At 38.8% G+C, this 15,584-nt stretch overlaps 1 protein-coding gene across 11 annotated transcripts in view; it reads left to right on the top strand.

Moving 5' to 3' along the window:
• PPFIA1 (PTPRF interacting protein alpha 1) overlaps positions 1–15,584 on the top strand; it is a 55,060-nt gene that overhangs the window by 13,352 nt on the left and 26,124 nt on the right. For all 11 annotated transcript variants that reach the window (XM_083749445.1, XM_083749436.1, XM_083749437.1 and 8 more), the window contains exons 3-11: positions 5,485–5,586; positions 8,111–8,275; positions 10,099–10,173; positions 11,058–11,159; positions 11,615–11,836; positions 12,581–12,727; positions 13,542–13,676; positions 14,370–14,453; positions 15,044–15,175. In XM_083749445.1, coding sequence (XP_083605571.1) covers positions 5,485–5,586; positions 8,111–8,275; positions 10,099–10,173; positions 11,058–11,159; positions 11,615–11,836; positions 12,581–12,727; positions 13,542–13,676; positions 14,370–14,453; positions 15,044–15,175 — 1,164 coding nt within the window. The remainder of the gene's footprint in view (positions 1–5,484; positions 5,587–8,110; positions 8,276–10,098; positions 10,174–11,057; positions 11,160–11,614; positions 11,837–12,580; positions 12,728–13,541; positions 13,677–14,369; positions 14,454–15,043; positions 15,176–15,584) is intronic.

Genomic DNA, 15,584 nt, shown 5'->3' with positions numbered 1-15,584 from the left:
TTGAATGTACTATACAATGGTACCTCGGGTTAAGAACTTAATTCATTCTGGAGGTCCATTCTTAAGCTGAAACTGTTCTTAACCTGAGGTACCACTTTAGCTAATGGGGCCTCCCGCTGCCGCTGTGCCACCGCTGTGTGATTTCTGTTCTCATCCTGAAGCAAAGTTATTAACCCGAGGTACTATTTCTGGGTTAGCGAAGTCTGTAACCTGAAGCGTCTGTAACTCGAGATACCACTGTAATGTTATAGTAGGTAGTGGGAAAAGATTTGCTGTGCTACTGGGTTTGCCCCAAGTCTTTGAATGCTAGAGGCTGTGCTCCCTTTGCTATCACAGGACAGCACAGTGAAATACGAAAGGTCAGCTGACATCCAAACAGTGACATTTTTGGCATATTTGATAATATTTGACTGGTATCAAATAGACCAGGGGTCAGCAACCTTTTTCATCCGTGGGCTGGTCCACCATCCCTCAGACCATGCGGTTGGCCGGACTATATTTTGAAGAAAAAAATGAATGAATTCCTGTGCCCCACAAACAACCCAGAGATGCATTTAAAATAAAAGGACACATTCTATTAATGTAAAAACACGCTGATTACTGGACCGTCCACAGGCTGGATTGAGAAGGCGATTAGGCCGCATCCAGCCCATGGGCCTTAGGTTGCCTACCCCTGAAATAGACTGTCAGTTGTCCAGTGTGTCTATCCTACCCTAGCAGCAACTTTGGCCTGTGTTATAGCTGGAATTTCTTGTGGGAAAGCATCTTTGATTATGTGATGCTTCCTGGAATTATCTAATTTTTATGCACAGCAGTATTTCAGCTGTTCTACAGTATGTTTTTTCCTGTTCATTTTGAAAGAGTCCATTTTTAAAAATAAGTAATTGATATCTTTGTGTTCTCAAAATAGTTCATGAGATTATCTGTAAAGATAAAGTCAGAAGTCTAATTGAATAAAAAATATGCAAAGCATCTGCAAGCAGTAGAATGACACATGGTTCTACTGTTTGCATCTGGTGTAAATCCAAGAAGTACCCTTGGACAGATGACTGTCTCCCAATATGGCGTCAGAAAGTGGTGGGAAGCTAATTTAAGATCATTCATCTAGTAGTGCTGTCATTTTCCAGTAATGTATACCAAGCTTTTGTACTGGAAAAAACATTTGTATCCAGAAGTGTTGTAATGCTTTAGTTACAGAGTACTACAGTTACAGTAATCCTAAAACCCAATTTCCAAGATAGCAAGAATGAAGAATGTTTAAAGTAGTTGCATAAATACTCATAAAAAATTCAGTTAGAAAGATGAAGAAATGAGTACCACTCTTTAGGTCTAAAGAAATTTAATTGAGTTAAATATTTTTACCTGCACAATCCTCAACGTATTCTGTATTATGTCCCCACATCAGTCAAATTGAGGAAATATATTTTAGATTTCACTCAAAATGTGTTTCATTCAGTCAGTTAACTTTGGACCTGCAGTTTCATAATAGAACACTTAACATTTCTAAAGAAGATCTATTGAAGCTTGACAATCACCTCAGTTAAGCTAAGGAAATCTACTATTGTAAATGATCTTGCATGTGCTTATAACTGGCTATGCATATTTGAACGCTCTTGTAAATGATCTTGCATGTGCATATACAGTGGTGCCCCGCAAGACGAACGCCTCGCAAGACGAAAGGGTTTTCCGTTTTGGAGGCGCTTCGCAAAACGAATTTCCCTATGGGCTTGCTTCGCAAGAAGAAAGCCCATAGGGAAATCTCCGGGGACCTCTTTTAAATGCTAGCGGTGGGGAGCAAAGCCTTTCCCCCCCCTCCGGCCTTCAGAAGAGGTCCAGGAAGGCCGGCGGGGGCCGAAAGGCTTTGCTCCCCACCGCCAGCATTTTAAAAGCAGTCCGGGATAGCAGGGAAGCGCTTCCCGCTATCCCGGATGGCTTTTGAATGCAGGAAGGAATTTGAAGGAATTCTCTGCTGTCCCGGGGCGATTAAAAAGCCCCCGGACGGCTTTTGAAGGCAGGCGGGGGGGGAGCAAAGACTTTTGCCCCCCGCCCGCCTTCAGAAGAGGTCCTGGACCTCTTCTGAAGGCTGGCGGGGGGCAAAAGTCTTTGCTCCCCCCTGCCTGCCTTCCGGGAGAGCGGAGAAACGCAGCGCTGCCGCCCGCCAGCATTTTAAAATCGCCCCGGGACAGCGGAGAAGTCTCCGCAGTCCCGGGAAGGCAGGCAGGGGGGAAGCAAAGACTTTCGCCCCCCGCCGGCCTTCAGAAGAGGTCGGGGGACAGACTGTCCCCGGACCTGGTCTGAAGGCGGTTTCCATAGGAACGCATTAATTGATTTTTAATGCATTCCTATGGGAAACCGTGCTTCGCAAGACGAAAAACTCGCAAGACGAAAAGACTTGCGGAACGAATTAATTTCGTCTTGCGAGGCACCACTGTAACTTGCTAGGCATATATGAAATATACAACACAGGATGTGGTTTATTGCTGAAAACATTACAATAATTTGTTTTTAGTCATCACAAGAAGCATTGTTGCCTAGCTGGCAACATAAGTGTTTTGAAATACATTGAAAAGAAAATATTGTTTTGAGTTGCATTCTATTCAAATGCTTCACAGAATGGCATTTTCATCCACATTCTTGTTACACTTTTACAGCTTGTTCATATGTGACTAGAGAAGCTTTAGGGTCAAAGTATATTGTTGTTAATTTGCTAGTGTATTAAACTTTAGGTGGAGTATAATCTAGTTAGCCCCCTTGCACTCATGGAAGGGGTTTCCTCCAGCAGATACCAGATCGAAGGTCCAGATTAAATCTGGCTGCTTATGAGCTGGAAGTCTCCCATTCTAGATGCAAAATGAATGGTATAAAGTAACACAAAAGAAGAAGGGAAAGCATGCATGACTTTTGAATTTAGTCAAAAGGCTTTTATAATCTTAGATTCTAGATTTTTAAAAAAATGCATGTTTCATTGTTTTCTGCTTGTAACATATACATACTAAAAAGATGCATGCATCTTTGGTTAGATTTTCTTTATTTATAAAAAATGTTTATATACCATTATGTCATTTTTTAAAAAAAAATCAAAGCAGTTTAGAACAATAAAACATAAAACTCTACAATATAAACCATATTAAAAAGTTAAAAACAGACATCAATTAACCATTGTGGAAAGATGTATTCAAACTGCCTATGTGGGCCTGGCAGAATAGAAAATTTTCAGCATGCATTTAAAAGTTCTTTTGTATTCTTTGTTTTATAGAATATATATAATAATGTTATGTTACTAAGCAATTTTTAAAAAGCCAAGAAAAAATTTACAGACCCCCTCCCCCAAAGCATGCATTTAAAAGTTGTCACAAAAGGTGCCTGCTGAATCACTATTGGCAGAGTATTCCGCCAATGATCGGGGTGATGGAAGTTTTAATTCAACAACACTTGGAGGCTAAACCCTGTCATAAAATGTTTGTTAAATAATGTGGTCGTACTACTTTGATGAAACTACATCTAAGTCTAAGAAGCATTGCCATTCAAATTGGTATTTGTAAATTATATGGAATGTGTGTTAATGTTTTCTATATTAAAGTGACAGGCCATATATTCACACAGATGGAATGTATATGTACACCCCACCCTTCTAATGCATAGTCATTACTTAGGACAGCTTGCCGCAGTTAAGGTCATCTATAGAATACAATAACACTTAATAAAATAGCCATTTAAAGAACAAGAGAGACAAACTGAGCAGATAAAATGGTCATTATATAGAAACATTATCTACTTAATTGGAACAGAAGCCTTCTGAAACAAACAAACAAAAAATCCTGAACTATTCAACAAAAATAACAAGGGGGAGTCCAGCTGAATCTGAAAGCTAGACTATAGAGTATAGACAAGAAATATCTTGGAAGTAGGGGCATGAGCCCCTTTATAACCTCAGTTAGAATGGAAGGCCACCACCTGTACAGCAGTAAAGATCAGCCTTGTTATATAAACTTTCTACATAGGATAGCTGAATGAGCTCCACAAATGCTTTCCTGATTACCTTCTTGATCTTCAGTGTTCTGTTATGCAATCAGAAGTCTGTGGTGCGACTAAACGGCAATATAGGATACATCTCTATTCTAAAAGAGAGGTGGAAACCTCAAGCCCAGCTGCTGAATGTGACCCTCCAACCCCACCCCACCCTTTACGTGGCCCTTGGACCTTGGAACTCTCCATGGGCTGCAACTCTCACCAGTCTTCCTTCATACCCTCCTTGAGGCAGGTGGGTGCATTTAGAAACCCCTGGCTTCTGTGTGGCTGGGAGCTATCTTATTGTACAAAGGTTAAGAGGCATATCCATTATTCTACCCACTTTTGCCTTGGACCACACACACACCTTTGTCTCCAGGTTTGCCCATTATTCTCCTAAAATATGATCCTTAGACTCCCCCCCCCCCCAAACTTAGGGCTAGGAAATTATTTTTCCTAAGACAATCCATTGCAAGCCTAACTATGACCATAATAAGAGACGGCAAGAGTTACAACCATGTGGCCAATTTTTGTTGTAAGTGTAGCGCTTCTTTTCTGGTTTTGGTAGATCTTTGAGCAAGATCCCCCAAGTGGGGATACTTCTTCTGGCCTTCAGTTACTGTTGCTCGCGCACTAACCCTCTTTCTTCTGGACCAGTCTAGATAGCTAGCATGAGAGAGTGACAAGGTGAAGTGGAGATAGCTCCTCTTCCTTTTGTCACTGCCTGCTCTCTTAGAGAGGACTGATGGCTTTGCAGCAACAGCAAGGAGTAGCAGAACTGGACCAGAAAGCTTGCTGAGGCAATAACCTTGGCAGGTGTTTGATGACATAGACTCCTGACAACAAACATAGGGTAGAACACACATTCTGTTTCCACCAGATGTCTTCAAAACTCAGGAGATGTTTCTTTACCATAAATCAAGGCGAGGAAGGTGTGACTTCCAGTGGCTAAGAAGTGGGCAAGAAGGTCAATTGTCAATCCTTCTCTTTCTGGGTGCTTTTTTCCTCTCTACCTAGCAAGGGCTCCTAGACTGTGCTTCCATCTGGAAGTGAGTTTGGGGGGTTGTAGTTAAGTGAATAGTGAATGGCTTCTTTGCTAGCAGTCTCAGCCTGCTTTAAAGTGGAAAACCTATAGCTGAGTTTTGCAGACCGGCAGTGGAGATGGAATGGGTAGGCCTGCCCTGAAATGTAATGGCAATGCAAGATGCACTGAGCAGGACTATTAAATGGAACAGAATGGTGTAGTAGCAGGTGGGAAATTCATTTTACTCGGTGGTGGGAGACAGGAGGACTAATTTGCTAACTTTATTACTAGCATTAATATTCTACCTTTCTATAAAAATAGAAGTTGGTAGAAGAGGTGAGAGTAGGATTACCTTAGCATAATGCTACTTTTCTTTTATTTGTTGCCTAACATGTAATGCATTTGTTTGGATGTATTAATAATGAATTCATTCTTGTTTGCTTCGATTCTAGGAGTTTGCGGCACTTACTAAAGAACTTAATGTTTGCAGAGAACAACTCCTTGAAAGGGAAGAAGAAATTGCAGAACTGAAAGCAGAACGAAATAATACAAGGGTTAGTTAATTATCTGATATCATTTTGTTGCTATTGCATACAATGTTGCTCTTGACTTTGCTTTTTAAATTAAAGGGGGAAGTGAATGGATAGAGCCTTAAGCTATGCTCTTACCTTTCTGAATATGGTGCTTCTGTGTGACATGTATGTTTGGGATGTGCAAGGCTTGAAAAAATGAATGAATGAATGAATGAATGAATAAATAAATAAATAAATAAATAATATAAATATACAACCATCAAATCAAAATCAGATAAGCCACAGATTGCACTAATAGGGCAATGTGTATAACAAGTAAGATGTTATATGCAAGCTGTATTGAGCTAAAAATGCTGCAAACCAGGAAGTTAGTAAATGAGTTGTGAGTATGTTTGTGGAAGAGGAAGTATTAACAGCCCAAGGATGACCAAACAGTGTTATTGCATGCAGACTAACCCAGTACAGTGGTACCTTGGAAGTCAAACGGAATCCGTTCCGGAAGTCCGTTTGACTTCCAAAACATTTGGAAACCAAGGCGCTGCTTCTAGTTGGCTGCAGGAAGCTCCAGCCAAGCAGAAGCTGCGGAAGCCACGTTGGACGTTCGGGTTCCAAAGAACGTTTGCAAACCGGAACACTCACTTCCGGGTTTGCGGCGTTCGGGAGCCAAAACATTCGACTCACAAGGCGTTCGGGATCCAAGGTATGACTGTATGAATTTATGCTGGGAAATGTAGTAGAGTGGCTCATGGGTGCATGCCTACTACATGTGTGGGAATGGATATCTTCCTTTTGTACCTACATATTCCACACAGTGAATTTTGGTGTTAATGCAGCAAATATGACTCCTGTGTGATAAAGTATGAATTTGTCCTTACCAGTCAAATGTATTTTTCTGAATGCTGAACTTAAGAGTTTCAGAATGAAATCATAATCATAAATTGCCACCGGGTATGATTTCTTGCCAGTGTTGCCCATCGTAAGCTTCGGATATAACATTATTAGCTAAACGTACTGTTTTACTGAGTTCTGGAAATCCCCAGGAGTGCAACCAAAAGCTTGCATGTTTGGACTGGTAGCTCTTGGAGATCTCATCATCTTTTCTCCTCCAGGCGTAGTTTTGAGAATCAGCTTGAATTTATATTTGGTAGTCAGTGCCAGTAGTTGATTACTTGCCATTGAATGTTTCTAGTTATTCAGGATTAACCCACTTATGTTTCAGTATGGTAATAATAGTATAATTAGAGCATTTGTGATTCAACTGTGTAAAGAATTTTTTTTTGAAAGTGTCATTGGATTTCCTTTATAAAGCCAAATGATCTTAGGAATCATCTTTTGATCTTTTGGGTAATCATCAATTTTGTCATTCTTTATTTCATCAAATTAGGGCAATACCACACCAGCAAATTTAGCAGCAAGACAGAGCCATCTAAAAACACAGTAGCAGTTCCTGTCTATTTGGGGAAATTCCCAGTATTCAGGAGTATATTTGTAAACTAAAAGGGAGTAGGGATAAAAAACCCATATGGCCTAACAGGGAACTATTCTCAGTGGCTTCTGCAACGTGTGTGTGTGTGTGTGTGTGTGTGTGTGTGTGTGTGTGTTGGTGGGAGGATATAGTATATTGCAGATAAGAGGGAATTGGCCTCTTTGAACCAGGTTGGGGAAGGCAGTCCAGCAACAGCTGAAGGACCATGGGTTAGCCAGTTTTACATGGGAGCTTAAATTCTCACAATGCTGAACTCTGTATCCTTTGTGAAAAACACTGCATAACAATTCTGCTTAATACAATTATAAATGATGCTCAAATTTGCTGTTGTCACTAGTTAAGTAACTTATTGGATCTCAGCTAAAAACACTGCAGGTGATTTATCCTTCTATAGAAAGAACTTGCCATGGATCTGGGACCTCTGCAAGGAGGAAAGCAGCTAGGGAGGGCAGTTCTTAGGAAAGGCTAAGCATTTCAGTGGATTTGAAGTGGTGAGGATATTAGACATGTACAGGTATATTGTGTAGTTTTATCCTTAGTGAGAAGCTTCCCTGGCTATTAAAGGAATCTCTATAAAGGCTGAGATTACAAGAGAGCATTGATATATGTAAAAATAAATTGCTGGCAGATTATTTATAATAATAATAATAATAATAATTTATTTATACCCCGCCCATCTGGCTGGGCCTCCCCAGCCACTCTGGGCGGCTTCCATAAAAACCAAAAATACAGTATTTATCTGACTTGAGGAAAAAAGAAAACTTTTGAAAATGTCTTCCTATTTTTTTGGTTAGCAAAGTACATGTTTTTTTCCCTCAGTTGAATTTGCCATGAAACTTTCTGGGCTACATAATTTTTCAGGCAGTCAAAGTTAAAAGAGATCATTTTTAAGACAAACAGAATTCTGTAACTCATGTGGTCATAAACAATCCATCATTGCGGGTTTGGGGTGCACATTGCATCATGATTTCATTTTCAAACAATAGCATAGCGTTTCTCTTCAGATGCTTAGAATGGAATTCATCTGTCTTCCTCATCTAAATTTTGGTTATTTTTCAGCTGCTGTTAGAGCATTTGGAATGTCTTGTCTCCCGGCATGAGCGATCTCTTAGAATGACTGTAGTAAAGAGACAGGCTCAATCTCCAGCAGGCGTTTCTAGTGAAGTAGAAGTTCTCAAAGCACTAAAATCCCTATTTGAACACCACAAAGCCCTTGATGAAAAGGTAAATGTACTGAGTGCATTGTTTATTATTTGAGAAATATATAATAAATGGTTATGGCAAACTAATTAAGCACATTAGTGTAAAAACAGTCTGTCGTTCAAAATTACTCATGTAAGTAATAAATGCAAGTGGAAAAAATAGCTGGCTGACTTGTAAAACTTGTTTGTCTTGGTAATAACTAGCTTACCTTTGTAAGTTTACCTTGTTATAACTAGCTTACCTTCCTAAGCAGGTGTCAGCCAGTGAATGGGTTTTCTGAGGCAGTCCCCTTGGTAACACAAACAGAAAAAGTGAAAATAACATTTGCCTTCTACTTTTGTTCAGTTGAAGCTTGATAGCACTGCTGTCTACTCCAAAATATAGATGCCAGGAAAGTGGTGGCAATGTCAAATTGGAGTGCGGCAATCTTTTATTATGGTGCCTTCCCAGTCCCTTTTCATCCGTTTAGTTCAACTCTTCGTTCCCCTTTTTGCTTCATTCTGTTTCTTCCTCCCTTTTCCCCAGCTTTTGGTATGTGCATAGGGGAAGAGACAGCAAATGAAAACACTTTAATGCATTTGGGTGGTGGGTGGGATCTGTGCCACTTTTAAATTGTGACATAGGGAAAAAAAGAAGTGGTAAGAGCAGAGGGGCCAGCTTATCCTAATACTGTTAGACGTATATGCTGTAATGCAAGAGAGAGCTTAGCTTCTTCAAGTCCCCTTCCTGACTTCTTTCCCTTCTGAGGGTTGGGACACCCTTCTGAAAAGGTGGGCTGTGATGTAGGGGGCTGAGGGGGAAGGGGATCACTGAAAACAGTGGGTTGTGAGGGAGACAGGAGGCGAGGAATTTATCCAGTTGCCTCCTGTGTGCTTTTTCTATGGATCCAGTTCAGTATGACTATATGACTGTCCATCAAACAGTATGGATAGGCATTGTGAAATTTGAAGTTAAGCAGTTGGAAGTCCCAATGACTTCAGAAGAGGCTTATCCTTAACTTTGGTTGAACTGTGCCCTTATTTTCCATTCGGTGTTCTGTTCAGTAGCTTCCATCTCTTGCTTTTGGGAAGTTCTGGGCATTTAGCCTTTTGAGTAAGCAGTCTTACTCAAATCAATAAACAAGTTCATTTATTTCAATTAATCTACTGAGTGTGACTAACATCAGATGGCACACCTGGTCTTTAAGCAAATATTTCATTAGTAGAAAAGCCATGGACGGTGGCTTTGATTGTATGGATTGTGAGCAGAAATTTGCTCATGGAGTAAGACTTTTGATGTGTAGGGATTGTAGGTGGGTTGGGTTGTGGAAATGAGAACCTTCTACATGATCAAGATTTACCCTTATGCTTGGGATCCAGACCCATAAGGTTTATACCGCGTATTCACAGGTGACATATTGATCAATTGAAACTTTTATATTTTAATTGTTATAACAACCAATCTCTATGCTTGTTTAGTCAAAAAAGATGAAATACAATATGATAAAATTAATATATTTAAAATCAATTCATCCTATCTAACCATGATATTGTTACCAGTCCACATTTCTGTAGTATAGCTAATACTATACTCTTAAGCTTGTCTGAGCCAGAGGCTCATTGCCTACAAATGAAATAGGAGTTCTGAATGTATATTGGCTCCATATTGATTTTGCATAAGCTGCTTGTTGTTTGGCATTCCATTGATATTGGAAGAAATGTTTCGGTTGTTACTTCATTGTTTTTAAGAATTTAAAGATAATGTTCATTGCCAAAAATAAATATATAACTGCATGTAAATCCAAACTTCTGCACAGTTTAGTTTTGGAATTGCTTGTGTTCACACCTTGGCTCTATCTTTTTTAGGTAAGGGAAAGATTACGAGTAGCACTTGAAAGATGTAGCTTGTTGGAGGAAGAACTGGGTACTACACACAAGGAGGTAGGTCATTTCCTTAAAACAAAAACTCATCTTGTCAGCTCTGAAGAAGCTGTTGACTTTTTGAGGGGCCCAAAGAACTATGACAGGGTTAGAATCAGTGAAATGCTCCCATTGCATCTCTTGGTCCTGCTGCGAATTCTAAACACTGATTCAAATATTTGTGAAGCAGTGTGTCTTCATTCATTCACTTTATTATTTGTGTACCGCTTTCTGACAACTCCCCCCTCAAACTCAAAGCAGATTACAACAAAGAAACGGATGCATTTCAAACACACACACCCCAAATCTCACAGCATAGGAAAACTATAGCATATTAACAATTTCATAGTACACAGCAAAACAAAAATAGTCCCTCTCCTGCAGCAACTTCTTTGAAGGCTTCCCAAGGGCAAAGGGTGGGGTAGCTAGAAACACCCCTCCCTGTCTTCTGCTGGATAGGGACTTTGTGCAGCTTGGTGACGTTGGGAATACGTTTTCCATGGAGTCTTCTCTCTAAATGCAATCTTTTCAGCTGTGGACATGTCACTGCAAGGTTTCAGTCAGTCCTAAGAGCCAATTCACCCAACTCCATTCACTTATTAAGTAAATGGCAGTCATAGATCATTAGTTTTGCAGAAGGTTTCCTGTCTGACAGTTGAGTACTCCTCAAAGGCAAGCTTAACATTTGACAAATTATTTAGAGGAAATATAATATATTTAGATTATAGAAATCAGTCCCAGTTCTGCTTTAAAATTGAGGGTGGTAGTATATCTGTTGCCTATTCATTCATAAATGCAGAATTTCCATCTTTGCAAATGTTTTTAACTACTCCTTTTTAAATTTCTGAATTAATATCCTTTATTATATTACCATAACTGAAACAATACTTTAATTTCATTTTCAGTTAATGATTTTGAAAGAACAGAACAATCAGAAAAGAACTCAAGCTGATGGGATGCCTGATGTTAATCATGATCAGGAGAATGCACCTAGTACTAATGGGAAGGTAGGTGGAAACCTTGGTCTTGTAGGCCCTGTTCACTCTTCATTTCTGGGGAAATAAATCTTAAACACAGTGTGGGTCTCAGGTGCACCTACACCATCATCTCATTCCAATGAGAAAGTAGTGAGTGAAAGCAGCTTTATACAAACATCACTTAAATGTGTTATCTCTGTCATCTCCTGATCAAACACTCCAAATCTTTTCAGGTAATGGGTTTGTGGTACAGAAAACACCATTTTTAAATAAACATGGTTTCACTTTGATTTACTCATTGTTTCTTGAATCTCTGGCAATGAGACCAGAGACTCATCCTTTTGAATCATTTCCTCCTAGGAAATAGTAAATGAGCAGACCTTAATCATGCCTGAATTATGATAGCTTTAACTTGAAAAATTATGGTAGTGTGTAGTACATCATATTGTACTGGTCTTCTAAAAATTAATTTTATTTCCATATAGAGATCTTCCAATGGCTCTCTAAGTCATGATGAAGACCTTGCTAAAGTAATAGAACTTCAAGATGTCATAGAGATGCAAACTAAAGAGCAGGCTCAAATGAAAGAACGTATAACGGCCCTTTCTAACAGAGTAGCAGAACTGGAAGAAGATCTTGATACCGCTAGGAAAGATCTAATAAAATCTGAAGAAATGAACACAAAGTTGCAAAGAGATGTAAGAGAGGTAAGGAAATGTCAGTTAAAAATGTTTTGCTTGTGACTTAACGGAAGGATTGAGCAAACAGGTTTTAATAAACTCTCAAGTGGAATTTTTAAACTTGTATTTATAGTTGGCTGTATGAACTTCTGTTCAAAAATTCTCTTTTTTTCTGGGTTGTACATGCAGTGTGAATCTTGATTTGGCAGCCATATAAATTAATGTTCTGATCGGGGGGAAATCCAAGTCTGTTTTTATTAACTTCTGCATAGGCTGGCACCTGATTAATATGATTACTGGTGGATCTTGAAAAGATGAGTACCTCCTATTAAAAGGGCTAAAGTAACCACATCACATACTTTGGTATTGAGTATATACATAGACTATGGATTCAAAGAACTATTTAGGCTTAAAGCTTACAATTACCCCTGTGAATCTTGACTGTTTTGCTTGGAACAACCTACAATTATTCCTTATCACAACTTCTTTTGAAGCACTCCTCATTTTCCAAAGCATATTATCAGAGATTGGAAACTTTTGCAAATCTTGATCTTGAACTTGTTAAGATCAGTAAGAATTGGCAACTTGCATAGTGTCAGGACCCACAAAGTAAAATAAAGGTGCAATTATTTCAAAGGATCTTTTGATCACTCTTACATTTCCATGCCTGATTTCTCAAGCTAGTCTATTAAACACACTTAATGAAGAGAGACTATTTAACACTTACGGACTATGTATTTCCTTAATCTCCTTACAATTTTTACAACTTAGGCAATGGCTCAAAAGGAAGATATGGAAGAGCGAATCACAACCCTTGAAAAACGCTACCTCGCTGCACAACGTGAAGCTACATCCGTGCATGACCTCAATGATAAACTTGAAAACGAAATTGCTAATAAAGATTCTCTGCACCGACAGGTAGAAACTGTTAATTATAAAGTAAAACTTTATCAAGCTGTGATAGCTCCCCATAATCTGCTTAACGTACTTGATATGAGAAATATGAAAGAGACAACTTTGCAGCAGTGCAGGTAGAATGCCATGCATTCACAAATAATTAAATGACTGGTTTTATGCAACAGTTGTGTGAGAACAAGGCCACTTGTGCAATTGAGCTTTCCCACCATGTACTCCCCAAAGAAACTGCTTCTGGGGTGGGGTTCCTCAGGAAAAAAAGGGTTGGAATATCACCTGGGGGACAGCAGCAGGAAGAAATAATCTAAGAAAATTTGCCAGCCTTGCACTTCAGTAAGTGACTTGCACAATAGGTAAAAATATTCAGTTTGCTGGTGATAATTAGTTATATCTAACTATAACCAGAAAAATGGCTTGTATACTGTACAGATGGCCATGGGTAAACTCAACAGAGCATGATATTAGGAGCTTATTTTTTATTTTAAAAATTGTATCCTGTTGTTTACAGTAGCATTCCATCCTTGGTTATTTTTGTAGTGTACTGTATGTTGGAAATGAACTTCTGAATTTCCATTTGAAACGCGTATTCCATGTTCATATGTTGCTCATGAAAATTATCTGCGTTTGTGAGCAGTGTTGTGTGCGAGACAACTTCCATGATCTTGGAAGCTAATAAAAACTATTCCCTACAATTTCACACAATTTTTCTCACAACATGACTGTTCAGTACCAATAAAAAGAGCTTTTGAAAGTAACATTTGGAAAAATATATGGAGCATTAGTTATAAGTAAATTAATGGTTTTCTTGCCTTGCTAGAGTGAAGATAAGAACAGGCAGTTACAGGAGCGACTGGAACTAGCTGAACAAAAATTGCAGCAGACTCTCAGAAAAGCCGAGACTCTGCCAGAGGTGGAGGCTGAACTGGCTCAGAGAGTTGCAGCACTTACAAAGGTAGGGCTGTGATACTTTGTACTGTGAAAAACTGTGTCTTCAGTGGAAACAATTTGTTTTTAGTAATTTAGTTCGAATCCCACCCTTCACCCCCAGCTGGGTTAACAAAATAGCTTGACATAGTGCTTTATATTTATATGATTTCTTAGTTCTGTAACATAAAACAATTCATGTTTTTATAGTTTGGAGGTTGCTTGAGCAACTCTTGTGTCAGCTGTAGGTGTTGCATTATAAAGTCCTTCTGCATTTCCTGGTGGAGTAAACTATATCCGTAAGCAATGTTATGCCCAGTATTTACAAATGGATTATTGGCTGCCTTTTATAGTCTTCATGTTGTTGTTGTTGTTGCTGCTGCTGCTGTTGTTACCACCTTTTCTGTTCCTTATTGTCTTTCGTTACCTGACATTTGCCTCCTGGGAATTCTGCAGCTACATTTGCTAAACAGTTGGAACATAATCCAAGCTAATGAAGGTCAAATTTGTACAAGGGATGCTAATCCTTATTTCTCTATGCATGGCTTTTTTAAAACCATTAAAATGAAAGGTAGTAGGAAAGAAACAGTGTTCAATGTATTTTATTCCATTGCAGTGTGTGAACAGAAATAGCAGTCTGCATAAATCACAAAATTCTCATTTGCTAATAGTTTTTCTGGGTGAATTTTCAAATTTTAATTAGCAGTATGATTTATAATAGGCTGAAGAAAGACATGGTAACATTGAAGAACGATTGAGGCAGATGGAAGCCCAGCTAGAGGAGAAAAATCAGGAATTGCTAAGGGTATGTTAAAGCAGTGATGACTACCATCTCCCCTCACCCTACTTTCAAACTTGAAAAAAAAATTAGGTTAGCAATGCAAAATGTAGGCTTATATTCCTCATAAAGTGAACTGAATGGGCAAGCTTATATCTTAACTGGATACTTGAAGTACCTGCGTGGGCCTTGGATGTTCAATAGCACTGGTGGGTGAATTGGCCTCTTAGAACAATGTCAGCTCCTATAACTAAATTTTTAAATAACTAATTAGAGAACATGTTTAGTGAAAGGACCTCTTGTACAGCTGCTGTCAAAATTATCAGTGGCTAAAAGTTCTGGAAGCTATCATAATAAATATTATTCAGAATCACATTGCTATTTTTTTAGGGCAGGCTCAGGCTTGAATCTGGAAAAGCAAATATATATTATGCTATAAATTAGAGCATCATGAAAAATATGTATAGCACAATAACTTTGGGACCTTCAGTATTTCTAAAAATTAGAGACAGAAAAAAGAGTTGGCTTATGTGATTTTTGCTTTTGGATGTGTACAAATGCTCATAAACTCACTTTGTTTCTTATTATGCCCTTTTCCCGCACATTTCAAAATCTAGGCTCGACAAAGAGAGAAAATGAATGAAGAGCATAATAAACGTTTATCTGATACCGTTGATAAACTTTTGTCTGAATCCAATGAGAGACTTCAGCTTCACCTTAAAGAAAGAATGGCTGCCCTGGAAGATAAAGTAATTGTGAATGTTATGAATGTTGCTTGAAATGCAACAGCAGCTTCAGTTGTAGTTTACCAATTTATTGATGGATATTTAGCCTGCTGTTTATGGCAAGACAGAGAGCCAGCGAAAGAACTATATAAACCGTGGGGATGTCTAGTGCACAGCTGTGGTAACACTACTACTTTGTTATGGGCAGAGAAACTTCTCCTAGGAATATACCTTTTGTGTTAAGTATGTTAAAACAGTGGTGTGAGGCTCCTGCTCTGCAATTTGCTGCTCTTTTTACAGCTTTGGCTACTTGTAGATAGATGGGTGGATGGATCTTTAGATGGATGGATGGATGGATAGATCTTTTGTGAAGCGTATTTAATTATACACCACCCTGGAACCAGGTGATAAAGAACTATATTTAATTCTCTTA

This window comes from Podarcis gaigeae (assembly GCF_964106915.1).
Source record: "Podarcis gaigeae genome assembly, chromosome: 1".
In the NCBI taxonomy this organism is placed as follows: Eukaryota; Metazoa; Chordata; class Lepidosauria; order Squamata; family Lacertidae; genus Podarcis; species Podarcis gaigeae.
This window is presented reverse-complemented; position numbering and strand designations above follow the sequence as displayed.